Source organism: the organism of the source record quoted next, unplaced genomic scaffold (assembly GCF_019419815.1).
Source record: "Pyrus x bretschneideri cultivar Hongxiangsu unplaced genomic scaffold, Pyrus_bretschneideri_v1 Contig90, whole genome shotgun sequence".
Classification (NCBI taxonomy): Eukaryota; Viridiplantae; Streptophyta; class Magnoliopsida; order Rosales; family Rosaceae; genus Pyrus; species Pyrus x bretschneideri.
The window spans coordinates 291,296-310,498 of record NW_025999832.1 but is presented as its reverse complement, the minus strand read 5'-3'; the positions used below and the strand labels follow the sequence as shown (position 1 = coordinate 310,498).

General features: G+C 38.4%; 2 protein-coding genes and 1 long non-coding RNA gene across 4 annotated transcripts; 1 reads left to right on the top strand and 2 right to left on the bottom strand.

Annotated features, from left to right (window-relative positions):
• The first annotated feature begins 3,153 nt into the window (after positions 1–3,153).
• Positions 3,154–9,437, top strand: LOC103955150. Its single transcript, XR_007255466.1, has 5 exons — positions 3,154–3,542; positions 3,779–3,889; positions 8,715–8,915; positions 9,023–9,128; positions 9,328–9,437. It is a non-coding gene; the product is annotated as an uncharacterized LOC103955150 (long non-coding RNA).
• On the bottom strand, positions 5,142–7,164 carry LOC103955139 (60S ribosomal protein L11). Its single transcript, XM_009367010.2, has 4 exons — positions 7,005–7,164; positions 6,821–6,863; positions 5,931–6,126; positions 5,142–5,508 (listed from the first exon to the last, which is right to left on the bottom strand). The coding sequence occupies exons 1-4, from the start codon at positions 7,116–7,118 to the stop codon at positions 5,307–5,309; spliced, it is 555 nt and encodes a 184-aa protein (XP_009365285.2). The 5' UTR covers positions 7,119–7,164; the 3' UTR covers positions 5,142–5,306.
• A 1,833-nt stretch (positions 9,438–11,270) lies between the features above and the next one.
• Positions 11,271–16,907, bottom strand: LOC103955140 (shaggy-related protein kinase eta). 2 transcript variants are annotated; one of them, XM_009367014.3, is made up of 12 exons: positions 16,622–16,907; positions 15,147–15,239; positions 14,827–14,886; positions 14,472–14,744; positions 14,287–14,361; positions 14,147–14,203; positions 13,835–13,975; positions 13,677–13,727; positions 13,504–13,599; positions 12,673–12,756; positions 12,331–12,432; positions 11,271–11,890 (listed from the first exon to the last, which is right to left on the bottom strand). In XM_009367014.3, exons 1-12 carry the CDS (start codon positions 16,835–16,837, stop codon positions 11,795–11,797), a joined length of 1,344 nt encoding a protein of 447 aa, XP_009365289.2. In that variant the 5' UTR covers positions 16,838–16,907; the 3' UTR covers positions 11,271–11,794. The 2 variants fall into 2 exon arrangements, with proteins under 2 accessions (XP_009365289.2, XP_009365288.2); XM_009367013.3 differs by having other exon boundaries at positions 16,715–16,904.
• Between the last annotated feature and the right edge of the window lie 2,296 nt (positions 16,908–19,203).

The following is a 19,203-nucleotide window of genomic DNA, read 5'->3' as shown; positions in this document are numbered from 1 at the left end:
CGGTCTGGAAGCAGGAGAAGGTGGGCTTGGATCGAGAGTGGGTGTGCTGGGATAAGAAAAAGTGGGGCTGTTGTCATGAAGGCGTGGGCTGGCAGGAGAGGGTGGGCTGGCAAGTGGTAACGGGCCAACGGAAGTGGGTGAGGGAGGAGGGGATTCAATGGTGGTAGTCACGGAAGGGTGGGGTTGGGATGTAGGAGGCACATGGCCTGAGTCAGGTGGGGTCGGGGCAGTTAGTGGGCTGGAGGTGATTGGGTCATCAGGTGGGGCAAAAGGCAGCAGGCCTAATGGTTGGGGAGGGTGTGTGGGGCCTGGTGGTTCAGGAGAATGTGCGGAATGTGAAGCATAGGGAAATGTGGTTTCGTGAAAGTGTATATCACGGCTGACAAAAAATGTATGAGTATCCAAATCAAAAAGGTTATAACCCTTTTGACCATGAGGGTAGCCAACAAAAATGTAACGTTTGGCACGAGTGTCAAATTTGTGTGTGTGACGAACAACAGTAGCATAACAGAGGCAACCAAAAACCCGCAAATGAGTGAGTGATGGCGATCGGTGGTACAAAAGTTCAAAGGGTGATTTATTAGAGAGTAATGGTGATGAGAGACAGTTAATGAGATAGACAGCTGTCAAACCATATTCACCCCAAAATGAGAGAGGTAAGTGGGATTGGAAGCGGAGGGCACGAGCAACAGTGAGAATGTGACGATGTTTGCGTTTGACAACTCCATTTTGTTGTGGAGTGTAAACACATGTGCGTTGATATTCAATGCCATTGGTTTGAAAAAATGATTTCATGGATAAAAATTCTAGCCCATTATCAACCCGGATTGCCTTAATGTTGGCATGAAATTGTGTGTGGACAAAGGATATGAAGGTTTGCAAAAGTTGTTGTGTTTGAGATTTAAATTGCATAAGAAATATCCGTGTGCATCTAGTAAAATCATCTACAATGGTAAGAAAGAATCTAGCCCCTGAATGTGTGGGAATTTTGTGTGGGCCCCAAATATCACAATGTAATAAATCGAAAGCAGCATGAGTTGAAATTGAACTTAAAGAAAAAGGAAGTCTGGTTTGTTTGGCCATAGGACAAATGCCACAATTATTATCAAAAGATAAATTATTTGAAGACAATAATGGAGATACTAATTTAAGATGAGAAGCAGAAGGATGGCCAAGACGCATGTGCCATAAGTTGGAAGGTTGTGAGACTTGGCAAGAAACTGGTGTCCTCTGCACTGGGGACATGTAATAAAGACCACCATGTTGTTTACGCGAGCCAATCATCTTCCCTGTAGCCAAGTCCTGCAAGACACAAAAGGTAGGAAATAGTATGACACAACAATTTAGAGAATCAGTGACTTTGCTGGCAGACATGAGGTTTAAACGGAATGAGGGGACACATAAAACATTATCTAAAGTGATGTCAGAATTAAATTGTATTGTGCCAGTGGAAGTGATTGGGGCGGTAGAACCTGTGGGTAAATTGACTATGGGTGTAGGCGATGAATTTGTTTTAGTGAAAAGTGTGGAATTAGAAGTGATGTGATCTGTAGCTCCACTATCCAAAATCCAAGGCTTTGAAAATATAGAATTTATTGAAGGGATAGAAACAGAAGGCAGACCTGCAGCATTTGCATAAGCATTGTTATTACCAGAAGCATGGTTGGAATTGATCAAGGACACAGCATGGGCAAGTTGTTGTAGCTGTTCATGAGAAAAGGCCTGCAATGGATTGGATGATGATGAGGATGGGGCCCAGTTGGAAACATGAGGCATGCTATTGTCGGCTTGCTGTCTCTCGGCAGCATGGGCATAGGAGTTACGTGCCCTGCTGTCTTTTGTGATGCCTTGATTTCTGCGCGGCTGCTGCCCCTTGTGGTGCTGTCAGCCACTAGAATTGTTGGTGCCGTTTTTAAATCGACATCTTTCCTCAGTATGCCCATTTTTGTCACAATAATTGCAGTGGTATTTTAATGTTCTGCAATTTTCAATCGAATGTCCATCTTTGTTGCAGTGAGTACAATGTGGTTTATTGAGGGAGTCATTCTGTCGACTTTGAACTGCAGCGGCAATGGAAAAATTATCGGTTGTTCCCGACGTCATATGGCGTTGTGTCTCTTCTTGAGCAACGAGTGAGTACGCTTGACAGACATTTGGTAGCGGTGTCATCATGAGGATATTGCTGCGAACTCCACTGTATGTATCGTTGAGTCCCATGAGAAATTGCATCATTCGGTCTTCTTCCGTTTGTTCATTGTGTTGTTTCATTTGGTTGCATGTGGGAGGAGTGCGATAGGTGTCCAGTTCATCCCATAGGCCCTTGAGTTGTGTGTAATAGGTTGAAACTGTCATGGTACCTTGTGAAAGAGAGGCAATAGATTTTTGAAGTTGATAGATTGTAGGCGCATTCTTTTGTGAGAATAATTCTTTGAAATTTTCCCACACTTGGTGAGCACTTTTGGCGTGAACGACACCTTTGGATAGGTTGCTCTCCACGGACTGTGCAAACCATGATAAAATCATGTTATTGCATTGTTTCCAGAGTGCATATTCTTTTGGCTCTGTTATATTTGATGGAGGCTCAATGGAGCCATCAATAAAGCCGACCTTGTTTTTTTGCCGTGAGTGCATGAATCATGGATTTACTCCAAGATGGATAGTTGGAGCCATTCAATTTTTCGGGAACTAGCATATGGCCAGGGTGATCTGAGTGATGGACATAGTAAGGACTTGATGGATCCATACCGAGGTTGATGTTGTTGTCGCTTGAAAATTTTGTTGGTGTTTGATTTTCTGCTATGGTGTTGGTTGATAGGGTTTGAGAATTTTGTTGTGGTGTTTGATCTGTCATGTTGTTTGAAGGCTAGGAATACAGGTACCAAGATTATGCTCTGATACCATGTAAAGAATGTAGGAGACGTGATGGCTTTTGAATATATTTCTTCGATTACCAAACGATTCTTCGTACAAGGTATTATATACAATGTTGTACAATCAATACACATCTATAATCATGCATGCAAGCCGTGATCCCCAATTAGTGGGATTGACCTAGGCTAAAATGGTAGGATATAATTATAATGACTTTTCCCTGATCTGTAGGGTTTTAGCCCAGGTTAGGAAAGGAATAATAATATTTCCTTAATATGGTACGAAGAAAAATGCTCCTTGAAAGCCAAATAGGAGATCGACCGGACACCGAAAACCCCCAAAACCCCAACAAAAAGTCTTAAGCCCTTCCCACTTCTGCGTCCTCCGCTCAATTACTCTCCAAATCCCGCCAACCATCAATGTCCGACCCAAGCTCCACCGCTGACGACGGCAATTCCAACGACGACTCCGTCGTCAAGACTGCCGGCTTAGTGGTGTTCTCCAGCATCGCTATGAGCATTCTCAAGGCTCTAAACCCTTTTAACAAAAACAGAAATGAATAAACTCCTCCACTCGCCGAGTCAACTCAGCCCATTCAGCTTCCGTCCCAGCCTCCTCTCCCTCCCCAGCAGCAACCCATCACTGTCAAGGAACCACACCCTCCTCTTCGGGTACGTGCAATTTACGATTTGACATTTTGGGGTCACCCATTTCCCTGTTTGTTTCGATTTGTCTGTGGATTTTTGTATTTTTATTTTTATTTGAGTGATCAAATCATTTGTGTATTTTACAAAAAACCCTTTACATATTCTGATTTAGTTTTTGATACATTGGTCATTCTATTTCTGGGGATTTTATTAAATGCCAAGCCCATTGACATTGATTTGCTTTGTGGATTTTATTGCAGAAAACCATTACCAGGATGGACCAAAATGTGGAAGTCTCGCCGAAGTCATGGCATAAAATGATAGAGATCGAGAAGGGAGACACTATTTGGGGGCTCTCTAGAGAACACGGGGTAAACTTTTTCAACTCTTTCAACTGTTATGGTATTACACATGATATGGTGTTCTTATGTTTATATTTTTCTTTGAGAATTTGCATCCATACGGTAATTCTTGTGGTGCCGAATTGCGCAGCTGGTATTGACAAGAAAAGATCGGCCTTGCTTAGTTTACGATTTTAAACCATATGGTTTGTGAGAAATGTGTTGCATAGATGTTGAAACCCCAAAATAAAAGTAGCTGCCAAATTTTAGACGGACTTTGAAATGTGTATTTTGTATCTCAATGGCTACATTTCTGTAAAGTGCCCGCCCTTTTATCCTTGAATGTTTGGGAAATTCAACAAGGCCATGTTTTGAAAACCTTGGAATTTGTCACCTGCAAGAAGTGGCTGGTTCGTGATTGAACTAAGGTTGATCCAAGTAACCGGCTCAACGGAGATAAATGTTGGTTATTAGAACAACACGTAACACTTGAATTTGATTCACTTCATTCTGAAATGCTTGAGTGCATCAACCCGAGAAAACGTCGGAGGTTAGGGCAATCTGCATCTCTCTTTGCACAAGGCCTGCTTCAATGCAAATCGCAGCGATATGCCATGTTGTATATCTGTATAATGAAACAGAGGGCGATATTCCATTTGCGTGGGGTAACCTTTGGAAAGTAATATGTTTTGTGTGCTCAAGTATGTGTTAATTTGACAAGAAACAATTATTAGGTTGCCTGTGCAAACTGTTAATCTGTTGTTATGCACGTCTTATCTTAGGTATCCATTGATGCGATCAAAGAGGCGAATGGTCTTACAGGAGATACAATCTACGCTGGCAAGAAGCTTATCATTCCATGAACACATATCTCGTCCCTGTCATGTTTTAGAAACTGGTTTCCAGAAATGTTAGACATGCAAACGCCGTCTGTCGTATGTCTCCCTTTACATCCTCTGTAGTTTTGTTGGTGTAGGCTAGTTTCGGACTTCGCAGACAATTTTATCAGAAATCTTTATCCTATGAATTCTCTGGATTCAGTTTCTTCTGTTTGTTTCATTACCTGTTGCACCCCATAGGACTAGGTTGTACCTATGTATCCTTGATTTCTAAGGAGACGATCGTTTTAAACCCGAACCGCAATGTCACACTCCGAGTCACAACGTGATTTCATGTCTGAAAAATATAGGGCACAACAGAAATCAAGATTAACGCATCATTCATGCTGTGAGGTTTCAATTCTCCCTTGTGTTGCGACAAGTATGAATCAAAGAAACCAAAATTCCAGGCAACTCAAGCCCTAATGATATAAACTTCCAAAAGCTTTACAAGTCAAAAAACAAATTAACATACTTCGGTCCAAACGCTAACTCGAGCTTTGCAAAACTGAAAATGAACAGATGCCGGTCATAGAGACTGATCAAATTAATTTGATGATCCTAAGGGCCTACGAAGCTGAGAGCTGCTGCGACTTGTTAAGAATCACTCCCTCATACTTGACCTGGAACCATTTCATGGCATCATCCTTTGTGACCCTGTGCTGGATCCCGACGCGAGACTTGCACCTGCGACGTCGACCCACACGGTAACCCGGACGCTCCAGAACAACGTAAAAGTCCATTCCATAGATACCTGTAGAAGGATCGTACCTGAAAGAAAATAAATAAAGAGGAATGAGGAAACAACGGACTGAATAAGAACGAAAAGTCAACATATCATGATAGAAACATCCCACTGGATAAATGAAACAGGAAAAGCACCAAAGAGTCCACAATACTGGGCAACGATAACTAATAAGTTAAATGGGATGTCTGAAAACAAAAATCAAATTCACCCAAAGTTTCTATCAGTGATTTCGATATTGGTGGAAATATCGATATGCAAATTTATGAAAATTTTGATGGTTATATCAATATCGGTTGCCTTTGACGAAAATTATGAAATTTTGCAATTAGGAAAAAAGTACTTTCAAATTACACTAACTTGTAGTAAGATAATAAAGGGACCAATGACTCAGATTTAAAAGAGTAAATAAATGGAGGAACAAGTATAGCGGAATAAAACGGCTTACTTGATTCCCAAATCAATGTGCTCCTGGATTCCAAATCCAAAACAACCAGTGTCACTGAAGTTCCTTCGTAGCAACTCATATTCCTTGACCTTCAAACCGCTCTCCAAAAGTTGCATCGCCTTGTCACCCCTGACAGTGACGTAACATGCAATCTTCTCATTACGCCTGATGCCAAAGGATCGAACAGTGTACCTCGCTGATATAGCAAATTAGAAAATCACATATGTATATGGTATGAAATAGATGAAAATATACAACAAATAATCAGAAACCAAATGAACAATTACCATCCAATATGTTGTGGAAAAAGAAAACTAAAAAAATTCATACATTCAAAATACATAATTCCATAAAGCAAAAAATGGAAGAGGCTGGTCTATAAGCAAAAATATTTCGTACCAGGCAAATTTAACCAGACTTACGTCAAACCGCTGTACTCCTTAACAACTAAGTCATTATCCAATACCTTAAACACATCTAACTAGAAGGGCAAAAAGCACAGAAACAGAACGAAGTCCACACTCAGTTCAATTTTCGGCCCTTTGAAGCATTGTAGACAAAATTGCTCAACTGCTGAAGCAATCAAAAAGCAAAAATGTAGACATACTGATTTAACACAGAGGATAAGATCATACGCAAAAACTATCCCACGAATCCACAATACAGATAAAATTAGAAAACTCATATATTGCACTCAAAGTCAATTTCAATTCCGAAAACACGTCAAAAAACCAGTAGTCAACAGAGTGAAACATAAAGATTCTCCATATCTAAATAATGAGAAACCCCAATCCCAGAACACATGAAAAGCATACAAATTTCTAGCTGCAGACAGATAAAACGATGCAAAACTGAATTACCAATAAAAGTCAAACGGGTAAAAAAATTACCTTTGGAGAAAACGGGTGTTTGGCCACTGAGTTGCTCCAACACCTTCAAACGAAAAACAAAAACAAATAAAAAAAAAACAAGAAACCAATTAAACAATTATAACAGTACATATACATTCATATACTATGAGTAAGTAGTACAGGATTTGTGTGGGATGGGTGGTGAGGTTAGCAATAGGGGTACCTTGGCGGCTCTCGTGAGTCGATCTCCGCTCTCACCGACTGAGATGTTGAGGACCAGCTTCTGGACCTTGATCTCCCTCATAGGGTTCGCTAACTTTTTCTCTTCAGCCTGCATTTCCACACCCCACAAAAACCAACTCACGATTACCAAACTTGCTAGAGCTAGGGTTTTTGATGGGAGTGTATTTTTTTTTGGATAAATATCAATTTACTACTATTAAAGTTTCTTGATTTTTAATATTTGGTATATAAAGTTTTTTTATCCCAAAGTTATACTTAAAGTGTTAATTTTGGGACAATCTCATATATCTGTTAAGTTTTCCGTTAGAACTTCTGTTAATTGATGATGTGGCTTCCACATAGACAATTATTAGGCGCCATGTGTCAATATGGACCCACTTTGTGCAAAATATATTTTGTATTAATTTTAGAGTTACAATCTCTTTTACAATTTGATCTGATTCTATCTTCGTAAGGTGTAAATTTGCGAATAAGTTGTTGATCCAAAGGGCCGTCAGGCCTTACTCTAGGAATGAACAGTAGTGCATATTTGTTGATGTTGTTGATCTAAAGGGCCATCAGGCTTGATCTTAGGATAAACGATGATGAACAGATCTTCAAGGGCTTTCTAGCTTGGTCTTGATGAACAGTTGTGTGGATTTCTTCAAGGGCCGTTAGGCTTGATCTTGATGAACAAGGATGAACGGATCTTCAAGGGCTTTCGGGGCTTGATCTTGATGAACAACTGTGTGGATTTCTTCAAGGATTTGACGAAGAACAAAAAGAGCTTTCTTCATCCTTCGGGATTCTTGGGAATTTGGGAGGTTGGATGCTTGAAAGCTTTTAGAGTTTCAAAGCTTCAAGGATTTGGAAAATTCTCTTCCAATTTGGGAGTAGAGAAATGTATATGTCAATTCCTCCTTGATCCCTTGATGGAGAAGCTTATTTATAGACTTTGAGAATGAATCACCACCATCCTTTTTTTTGGTGAAGTAAGTGGATGATGTAAGTGAAATGAGTGGAGGTTATAGGTGAAGTAAGTGTATGATGTAGAAGAAATGAATGGATGTTGTAATTTTAATGCATTGGTCAACATTTATTTTACTGAAATTTCGATGTCTACAAATGCCCCACTTCAAGGCGCGTCGTATACATGCGCTTGTCATATGTAGGAGATGCGTTTTGAAGTCCCTTAATGTAGATGTCGATCCAAAGGCCTTTAAGGTTTGATCCTGAAATGGACTGGAAATTTCTTTAATGGCCGGCTTGATCTTGAATTGGGCTAGAAGTTTTCTTCAAGTGCTGTTGAGGCTTGTTCTTGAATTTTGTTTGAAATTTCTTCAAGGGCCATCAATGTTTGATCTTGAATGAGATTGGACCACAACGAGCTTCATGTGGTAGATGATCTTTGGCTTTGGTAGTGGATGAATCGGCACGTATTTTATTGCGCTTGTTAACTTTCCACAGCTTTGATCTTGAACTGGGTTGGAGGATATTCTGGTTTCCTCCAATTGTTGACTTTCCACAGGCTTATATATTCTTGAACTGGGTTGGGGTTTCTTCTTGTTCATAGACACCCTAAACTGAAATTTTTCTTGTACTTCAAAAAGCACTTGTGCCAGATAAGTTAATGTGGGAACTTTTGCGGAAAGTAGAAAGGACAAGTGACAAGTTAATTTTTCTCCTCATACAATTGGTTTGTTTTCACCAGGGAATATCTTCCTATGGGGGGAAGTGTGAAGATGGTGGAAGACACATTGAAGCTAGCATATGGGGAGAATTCGGAGCACATTAAAGATAAAAGGATAGCAGCAATGCAAGCTCTCTCTGGAACGGGTGCATGCCGTGCAGACTTTCAAAAGCGTTTTCGCACTGAGTCTCAAATCTATATACCAGTTCCTCCATGGGCCAAGTGAGAATTGTTTAGAATTTTTAATGCTTAAAATTCTCCCACTCCCCTCCATTGTAACACTTAACAGTTTATGATGAACGTGGGCTTCTTAAATGAAATATCAACAGCCATCATAACATCTGGAGAGATGCTCATGTCCCCCAGAAGACTTTCCATTACTATCTTCCAGAAAGTAAGGGGTTGGACTTTGCAGGACTGATAAATAACATAAGGGTAAAGGGAAACATATTCTTCTTTTCAAACTAGGTTGTTTTACCTTTACATTATTCCACCTATGTTCTTGTTTAAAAATAATTATTTCCGCTACTAACCCGGTAGATATAATTTGCTTGTACTCTTTACCCTATAGTATCATTCTCTTCATTGACACCCTGTTTCTTCTTCTGCCACTTCGCATGGATGTTTTGTGCAGAATGCTCCAAACAGCTTGTTCTTTCTACTTCATGCGTGCGCTCACAATCCCACTGGAGTGGATCCTTCTGAGGAACAGTGGAAAGAGATCCCAAAACAGATCAAGGTAAATATCTCATAATATTTTCCTTTAAGTTTTTTCTTTTTCTACCTCTAATAACTGCCGCTACTTGGTTGATCCAGGAAAAGGGACATTTCCCCTTCTTTGACATGGCATATCAAGGTTTTGCTAGTGGTGACCCTGAGAGAGACGCAAAAGCCATCAGGATTTTCCTTGAGGATGGTCATCTAATTGGGATTGCACAATCATATGCCAAAAACATGGGACTCTATGGTCAGAGAGTAGGATGTCTTAGGTAATTGTCTGTTTCTAAATACAGACTATTTAATTTGGTAGTTTTAGTCCTACTGCCTAGTGGCTGTTACTGCAATCTTAATGGAACTAGAAGCTACGTGTTTCTTTTGTTCTATCTGCCATATAAACCCAAGACTGAATATTAACTGCGCGATCAATCATTTAGCAGTTATGTAAAGGATGTCATAGACGTAAGACATTTTTGTTTTTGCCCACTCACACTTTCTATTTTGCGCCCCTCTAGGTTCTAGTTAGGAGTGCTTTTGGTGGCTTGCGAGGAATCTACGGCAGCTCTGACAGATTATCACCATTGTAGGATTACCTTTGGTATTGTATAATTAGTATTTGTCCTGTTGGACTGCATCTAGGCTACTTATGCTCTGGTTGTGAATTCACACTTATTTCGTCTTGCACCTTATTTTATTTAGTGCTCTAGTTAGTTTGGTTTTTATTTATTCGCATTTCTATTATTATTATTGCTTCTGCACTGTGCACATGGCTTGATTTCGGGCGAGGTGTGTTAGTATGACCCGTTCTAAAAAAGTCGAGCCATTTCAACTAAACCCTATGACCTGTTCTAAAAAAGTTGAGGCATTTCAAATTGTGTTAACATGGACAAAGTCAAGAAAAACCTTTGAAATTATTTCAATGTTGGACCTTGGACATATAGTGTCCTTTATCCACATCCTTATAAAATGATATTAAAAGAAGTCACTTGATGCATTCCACCTTCCAAACCTCACTTGTATGAAAAATATTTACAAACATATATCATATATAATGGTGGCCACTTAAATTTTTATAAGCGAAACATGTGCCACTTGATGTAAGTTTAGCCTAATTTCACAACAACCCCACCCACAAAATGTCATAATTTGACTTTAGGCCCAAATGAGTGAAGCTGGCCAATTTTAGCAACAAACAATGTGAATCATCTTCCCATTATGCTTTCACTCCGGAGGAAGCTTCAGGAGCCCAAATGCAACCGCAAGCTTTTCTCCCTGTGAGTGGATATGGCATACTCCTTATTTTCAGGTGTTATTCAATAATCATTAGAACCCTTTAAATTTTAGATTTTATTTTAAGGAATTGTTATTAGTACTCTAAAATTTTTATTCTATACTCTTTGTAAGCGTATTTTTCTTTCTAATTATATAAATGCAAAAATAAGAATTTTGGAGTGGCAATAAAAACTCCCTTTATTTATTCAGGCAAATAAATTGACTCAATTTGTGATTTTTAGCAGTTCGATCATCCATTTTTAATTCTAACTTGTATACTATATAAATCATGAACCCTTTTTCTTGGCCATTTTAGGTGACCAAACAATTTTGAAATTGAAGCTTCACAGACTTGACCTTTGAAAGAGTACCTAAAATACAGACGGCTCAAATCATCCACATTAGATTTACGTTCCCATTTAGGTTCAAATCGTTGCAGGTTTTGCTCACTTATTTACTTTTATTTTGAATTTATTATACAAACCTTGGGAGGCAAATTTGTTGTTTTGTTTTGCCTTAATTAAGAAATAAAATCAAAGTTTTCGGAGTATTATTACATCCTCAAGGAAAAATAACCGAGTAGAAAAATACCAAGCAAGAATATTCAATTACACGATGAAGCTCAAAGCTCTGGCTGTCAAACAACATAGATTTGAAATTATCCACAACTGCAGTGTTGGAGGAGACAGTAATCAATAGTAAAGATATAATTTGAGACGATACCGCAACCAGACAGTAGATACAACACAGATAATAAAAGTAAAACACATGCCGCACTACTATTTCGCCCCTCGGGCTCCTGCTGGACTTTTTACATCCACTACTAGCTAGATTTGGATAACATTACCTTGTGCCTTTGGCTTTCTGGAATCCTTACAATCAAAATGATGTACAGACGCAAGAAGACGGTATGTTTAGGCTAACATGACGGTAGATATGATCGACGACTTCCAGGTTAAGCCAGAGAGCCATTGTGTATGTATATCTTTGGAAGGCGAGAACAGCAGATTAGGCCAAAATGCTCAGTTATATATAGACCACAAAGAGGCCCTCTTTTGCTTCACATCCGTCCACTAGTACAAAAGATAATTCCTTGTTTCATCACTTTACGTTTAAGTTCTGACTGGTTGTGGGAATCCAAGTCCAGCCTGCTGCCGCACATGCTCTGGTATGAGCCTCTTGATCAATTCAGGTGATACTCCGTTTAACTGCAAGTCAATTTTGGAGCACGGTGGGAGGCACGAGTCAATTAAAACTTGCAGGAGCAGACTAGAAAATGGGATTGCTAAGAAAATTTTCATTTGAACTTGTGGATAGTAATGAAGGGACAAGACAAAACATATATGTCATGTTCATAGAGTTGGTGCCTCACAAATTTCCAACCACTCAAAAGGTCCTACTCAATTCTTCCAGATTATGCAACCCAACTAAATGTATGGAGAAAATTTGAAGAAATTTCATATATTCAGGACTGATTCAACCAGACATGCACGTTCAAGTGCTGAAAGGCGCAGAATATCTGAATCGGTGGAATTGTTTTCTGGGCAAGTTACCACGATGAACAAGCAACGAATATATATAGTTGAGACTGACATATTTCTATATTTCATCATTTTAACAGGTAAAAGTAAATGAATCTGAAACTCACTTCTTGTTTGAAGTTGAAAAGTGGCGGCAACGGGCGACCATTTGGTAGGCGAGCATTGGGCTCACGGAGATCGTCAAAGAAAGGATGTGTGCATGCCTCTAGCTGTAAACGGACGATCAGTGAAAATTCAGATATTAGAACATATCATGAAGTGAAACAACTCAAAATCGACTGACAAATTATTCAATTCCAAGAGCCAAGTGCAAAAGTTGCAACTCAGCACATAAATGGAAGCTGCCAAACCAAGGGAACTCTTTTCAAATCTTATTTTAATCACATCACAGAGCATGATGTCTTGGCTTTGAAACAGTAGAACTCCAAGTGAATAGAAGTCCAACTCACCGCAGTGCAGCGTAGACTCGGTGAATATTGAAGAAGTCGTGAAGCAAGGTCAATTGCTTCGGGAGGCATTCTCTTGTGGAAAACCTGAATAGAGGAGCACGTCACAGATGCATAACTATAGGATTGATGCAAAACGAAAATAACCGCACAGATAACAGTAATTAAATCCCTACAGTCTGTTATAACTAATAATTTTTTAGTCAGCACAGGCAAATATGGACAATTCAAGAACAAGAATATGTTCAAGAAATAAAAGGAAAGAACCACAGAAACAAAATTGTACTTAAAGAAATTGCATTTTGTGGAGAAGCACTTCACAGCGACAGAGATGAAACTAAAAACTCATTTACTTAAAGAAATTGCATTTTAAGGCCACTCATGATAGCCAACGATGACAACTGCTACTATACTACAGACCCAAGAAAGAATCAACTTTAACATCAACTCACAACCGCCTTCCAATTAAAATTAAATGAATAAAAAACAGAACGAAACAAAAGCTCCTTGAATTCCATCACAACCAAATCCGAAAGAAAGGACCATAAACGAATATTTCCCATAGTTTCTCCACACTCACTCCTTCACAATATCAAAGATTCTTCTATTTCGTTCCTGCTAAACCAGCCAAAGCACAGCAAACACCATACTCCCAAAACCAATTTAGTTTACATAAATGCTAACAATCAACCCAACTCAAATTTTGAACAAAAGGTTTCACCATGTCCAGAACATAGAGACATGTATGCGTATGTCTACACTGCGTACTAACATCCTCCTCTACAAGCACCGCCTTAACAATCAACTTATTTGAAGGGTTATCTAAATTCATACCTTATGCCAAGGATGAGCTTTAATCTGAGGGAACCTAAAATCAGTGTAATTTGGATTCATGCATCGAATCTCTTCTCTAGTTGGAGTGCCAAGAACCTGCAAGAAGACACATAAATAGTAAGAACACACACTTGCATGATCCATCTAATTCAATAAAGATAATGAAACACGACCTTGATAATCTCTACAAGTTGGTCCACTGCATTCTCTCCTGGAAATAGTGGCTGTATAACAGTTTGAAATTGTTTATAAGTCAAACCGTACAAACAGTTTCACCCAAAAGTTAACTTAGGCCAAGAATAAGAACTTTGCTCCCAAAGAAGTAGATAACCTGGCCTAGAAGGAGCTCAGCAAGGACACAACCAGCTGACCAGATGTCAATGGATGTTGTATATTCTGTCGCACCAAAGATGAGTTCAGGAGCCCGATAGTAACGAGAACATATGTATGATATGTTTGCTTCCCCCTTGACCTGATTACAAAGAAAATCATTAAAACAGAAATTATTCAAGGAAACTGATTTAGTTACCAACTTCCCAACTGCATTAACATGAAGCCTCCGGATAAATAGATGACTGATGTATAGCCAGTCTTATACTCAGATTAGCAGAACTATGGGAAAATAGTGAAGAGGACACCATACCAGAACTTTTGCACTTCCATAGTCACAAAGCTTAACTTGGTGCGTGAGGGGATCAACCTGCCAAGTGTACGTGAAAATAACATAAACAATCTAATTCACATTGGGCAATGAAAGAAAAAAAATAAACAAAGAACATGTACCAAAAGATTCTGAGGCTTCACATCTCTATGGCATACCCCAGGAACAGCATGGATATAAGCCAGGCCCCTAAAAATCTGAAAAGGACATTTTTCCATTAATTACAAGGGCATAAGTCAATACAAATGATTATCAACATAAAAAAAAAGTTAGTAGGAAAAAAACCATAACTAACAATGATCCATACTTGATATGTATAAAGTTTCACATAGAGGAGTGGCATCCTTTGGTTCATACTACTGTAGTGCTCCAGAACCCTGTACATAGTCTCAGGTACATATTCCATAACCAAATTCAAGAAAAGCTCATCTTTAGCCGTTGTAGAGAAGAAACAATGCTTCAGTGAAACAACATTTGGGTGATCCATCAAGCGCATCAACTGCAACTCACGATTTTTATACCTCCTGTCTTGTAAGACCTTCTTTATGGCCACCGTTTCTCCAGTTTCAATGCATTTAGCCTGAATTAAAAAAAAATCACCAAAGACTCAATAATGAAAAGAATGCGAGAATGCTTACCTGTCATTAGAGTAAAATATATACCTGAAAAACAATTCCAAACGATCCAGTACCTACAACACGCTCTGCCATGTAACTGATTGTCTGCAATCAACAACAAAGGGAACACTTTAAAATACATAAATAAGTGGAAGCTGAATAATTCTTCATAAATGATATAGGTAAAGGACCTCAACTGCTTGAACTTTATATATCAAGTCTAGTAATAATTGATTATGAATGACAAAAGTGCTCAGATTTTTGTGCTGTAAAAGGTATTAAACAGGATGAAGGAGTTTGATCAAAGTTGTAGCCATCAGATGGATCAAATGGGGTATGGGATGGAAGAAAGAACCAGTACTAACCCGTTTTGGTTCGCCATTTTTACCACCTATTGTTGTTGAAATGATGTGACCAGTGACTGCAGCATTTCCCTCGACAACAGGAGCCGACATTTCCTGCAATTTACAAAACAAAAATTTCAAACACAAGTACAAACTTCAGGCTTTCTTTGAAAAAGTATGACTGGCAAGCTGGTGATTGCTAAGGATTTACCCTGCCTAAATGCAATTGAAACCAGTAGGCCCCTTACAGGAGATGCCCCAAAATACCCCTAAAATAATCCAAATGAACATATCGGCAATGCCTTTCTGTTCTTATACCAATTCTAAGACTTATCACTCTTTGTTCAGCATTTTAGGTAATCTCTATGGGTTAACAAGTACCTTCCAGAAATGATTGCATAAATTTACAAATTTCTATATATATACCATACTGTTTTGTATGATTGTACATATGATGCAGTACATTGTGTGTCTGGTGAAGTTACGAAAGCATGCATACCCCTCTATATTAATGAGAATCCGGGAAAAAAATTATGCTTTGAAACCTATGTACTACACAAAGTGAGAAACTAATGTACACTTAACAACCATCTTAAGAAACAAAAATGTTGGACGCATTGATGATAACAGTAGTACATACATACAAGTTTAAAAGCGACTCAACAAACAAACATAACTGCCGCAAACAGATGGATATTCAGAACGAAATTTAGGAAAGGGGAAAGCACAAAGATCTCAAAAAATACTTAGCAAAACAAGGTGACCCAGTTTACAAGAAAGCATCACATTCTATAAAACTTGCATTCGAAAGAATCAAAGAACATCAGCTTCCTGAAGCAAACTAGAATACTCTGAATAACAATCCACCTCTAGGAAAGAAAAAGCACAAAATGTTGGCAAAAATAACAACATTGTTAAAAAAACTAGAAAACCCAAAAGAGAACCAGATTAACAAAGCCTTCAAAGACCAACAGATGAGTACCAGAACAAGCATGCGATCCAAAGAAACCGAGCCGAGCAGAAAAAACGCACCGGAGTCAAACTTAAAATATGAATATGAACAAAAGGAAACAATTAAATAACAGCACACCCCAATTGCTCAAATTGGCTGCTGAGTGAGAAAGTTAGAGCAATCAGAACTTCTAAATTCAGCTCCTCTTAAGCTTTTATTTCCATATTAATTAACCAACCAGCTTATAAACGCAAATATAATTTAACCCAGTCCCACATTTTCTATAATTCTTTCTCCTAATTTTCCTAAAGTAGCTTCTCGGAAACAAAATTTTACAAAAATTTGTTATACCTGCAAAAATAATAGAGGAAATACAAAAATAAAACAAAAAAATTGAGAATCAAAGCACAAAATCTGGCCGGAGAGAAGCTCCGGCCAGGTGGGTAAGACCTCCAAAGGCACAGAAAGTTGCAGATCGATTAGAATTAGTAACGAAAGTGAAGAGTTCAGGTGGATCAAAGGCGATCTGAGCACCAAAACCTACCTTTACGTAGATGAAGCAAACCTCTAAGAGAGCAGAGCTCGAAGAGGTGGCTGAGAAATGTGAGAGAGAGGAGAGAGAGGAGAGAGAGAGTACCTTGTCGGAGTCCATTTGGGGGGCTCGGCGAGTCACGTGGTTCAGTGGCTCATTGTGGTCTGGCTGTCGCTGTGGCTGTGCCTCTGATTGTTGATGCTTTGGCCCCAAACCCACAGAGGCCATGTGATGTGAGACTGCGAGTCTCTCACACACTCACCATCCCCCACACGCACCCCTTTTCTCTCCCACTCTTTTACTACTGGAAAGAAAGGAAAGTCTCATTTTTCCCTAAAAGTCTCATTTTCTTATAATAGGGTACAAATTAAATGGATTCGAACAGGAGACTTCAAATACAAAAGTGAATGTTCTTAATCAACTGACTGCATAAAACGTTATTATCCAAATCTTTCATTTTCTTTATTTTCATCGAGATCATCTCTAAAAAATTTCTTTCGACTTTGAGATATAAAATTGAATCAATAAATTGTCGGTTAAACATGATAAGGCAACTTATTACCATAATTATCAATTGTTTAGAGCATATGAATGTCCATGCGGTCTTTAAATCGAAATATCTTATTTTTTGGGCAAAATTAAATAAATTCTTTTTACTTTTAATACAAAAATGGTATTGGTACCAAATAATTTGAACGTTAATACTTAATAATGTAATGCAATAATATTCAAGTTGTTGTAAGCCTAATTTAATTGAACAATATAAAGGACAAAGAGAGGGAGTGCGGAGGCAAGGAAAGAAAAGAGAGAGTGTAATTGTGAGGTGTATGTTATTTTACGTCATTATGCCTTTATTGATAGTAGTGATGAAAGTAAATTACTTACCCCAATAAGATTATAACTCTAATAGGATAATATATAAACTAAGAGATATGGTAAAATCTCAAAAGGATATCCCAAGATATGATGGGATTTACGTAATCATATTCCTAATCTAATAGGATTTCAACATTTCCCCTTGAGTGTGCAAATACTCAAACAAAAATCGCATAAGGTCTTCAGTGGATGAAGTAAATTAGTTGATGAAGTCGTCGACACGACGGGCAAATACAAGTCTCAAATCAACGAAAGCATGCATGGTTAGTAAAACTCACAAAACCTTGTTGTGGTAAAACCTGAAAGTAGGTGAAAAGCCCATAGACTGAGGGGGAAATATGAGAAGTATGCACAATGTCAAAAACAAACGTCATACGAAACGAAAGTAGTAAACCTCATAAGGGTATGACCAGCCTAAGATGGGTGCCTCATCAAAACCTTGTTAGGTAGCAAAAACCCAGTCGGAAAAATGCTCCTAATCGTAGGGAAAATAATACATTAGGATCAAGTGAGTATATTTCTAGATACTTCCCTTGAGTTTGACAAAACTTCCAAATAAGAGAACTACAAGCTATTCAAATCATAAGTTTACACATATCAATTCCTTGGATGAGTTTATGAAAAATAGACTTAGGCCATGACTTCGTGAAGAGATTGGTCAGGTTGTCTTCTGAACGGATTTGGTTGACTTCAATGTTCTAATGTTGTTGTTGATGATGAGAATAAAAGAACTTTGGCGTAATGTGTTTGGTGTTGTCTTTTTTAATGTATCTTTTCTTCAGTTGGTCGATACAACAGCTTTTGTCTTCAAAGATTGTTGTAGGAACGTCAATGATAGTAGAAAGACCACTAGCACTTCAAATATGTTCCATGACGGCTCTTAGTGTAACAACCCATCCCTAATTTTACGGCTTTTATAATTTTGAATGTGTGTTTTTATGAAAATGTCCTTTGAACTCCCAGCATGTATAATCTTCTTCTACACTTCCCTATCTTCGTTTTGATATATTATGGGTCAAATTTAATTGAGAAATGAGAGAGATATGGCCATTTGAAAACCGCCCCATTTTCCGGCCATTAAACCCAGATTTTGATGGGTTTTCCAGTGGCTTGAGTTGACCCGACCCAACAATCCAAAACCCAGATCAATTCGGTTTTTTGATATATTATGGGTCAAATTTAATCGCGACAAAATGACATTCTTTTTTATGCAACCGCTCTAACTTGATTTCTTCTTTATATATTTTCTTCGTCCCTTTTGAGTTTTTATGTAGAGCAAGTTATTGCAAATTTTAGGATGAACAAGGGTAGATTGTAACAACCTGTCCCTAATTTTACGATTTTTATAATTTTGAATGTGTGTTCTTATGAAAATGTGCTTTGAGGTGAAGTTTTTGACTTTCATTGACCCTCATATCATGGGACGTATAACCCATTATGTTAGTGTATCCTTGTAGTACTCGTTGTTATGAACGCATTGGCTCAAGCGGAATCAAATTTGGAGTTATGACGAAGTTTATACGGAACCACGAATCTGAAAGATATTTTTGTAAAATTACTATTTTAATTATTTTGTTATTTTATTATTATATCATCTTATTTTTATATTAATTTTTTAGGATTTTTCTGTGGTCGTGGGGCCCACACCCTCTGTTTTCCTCTTTCCCCCGTAGGGGACTCTCGAACTCTGTCGGTCTAATTCTTATCTCTCTTCTCTT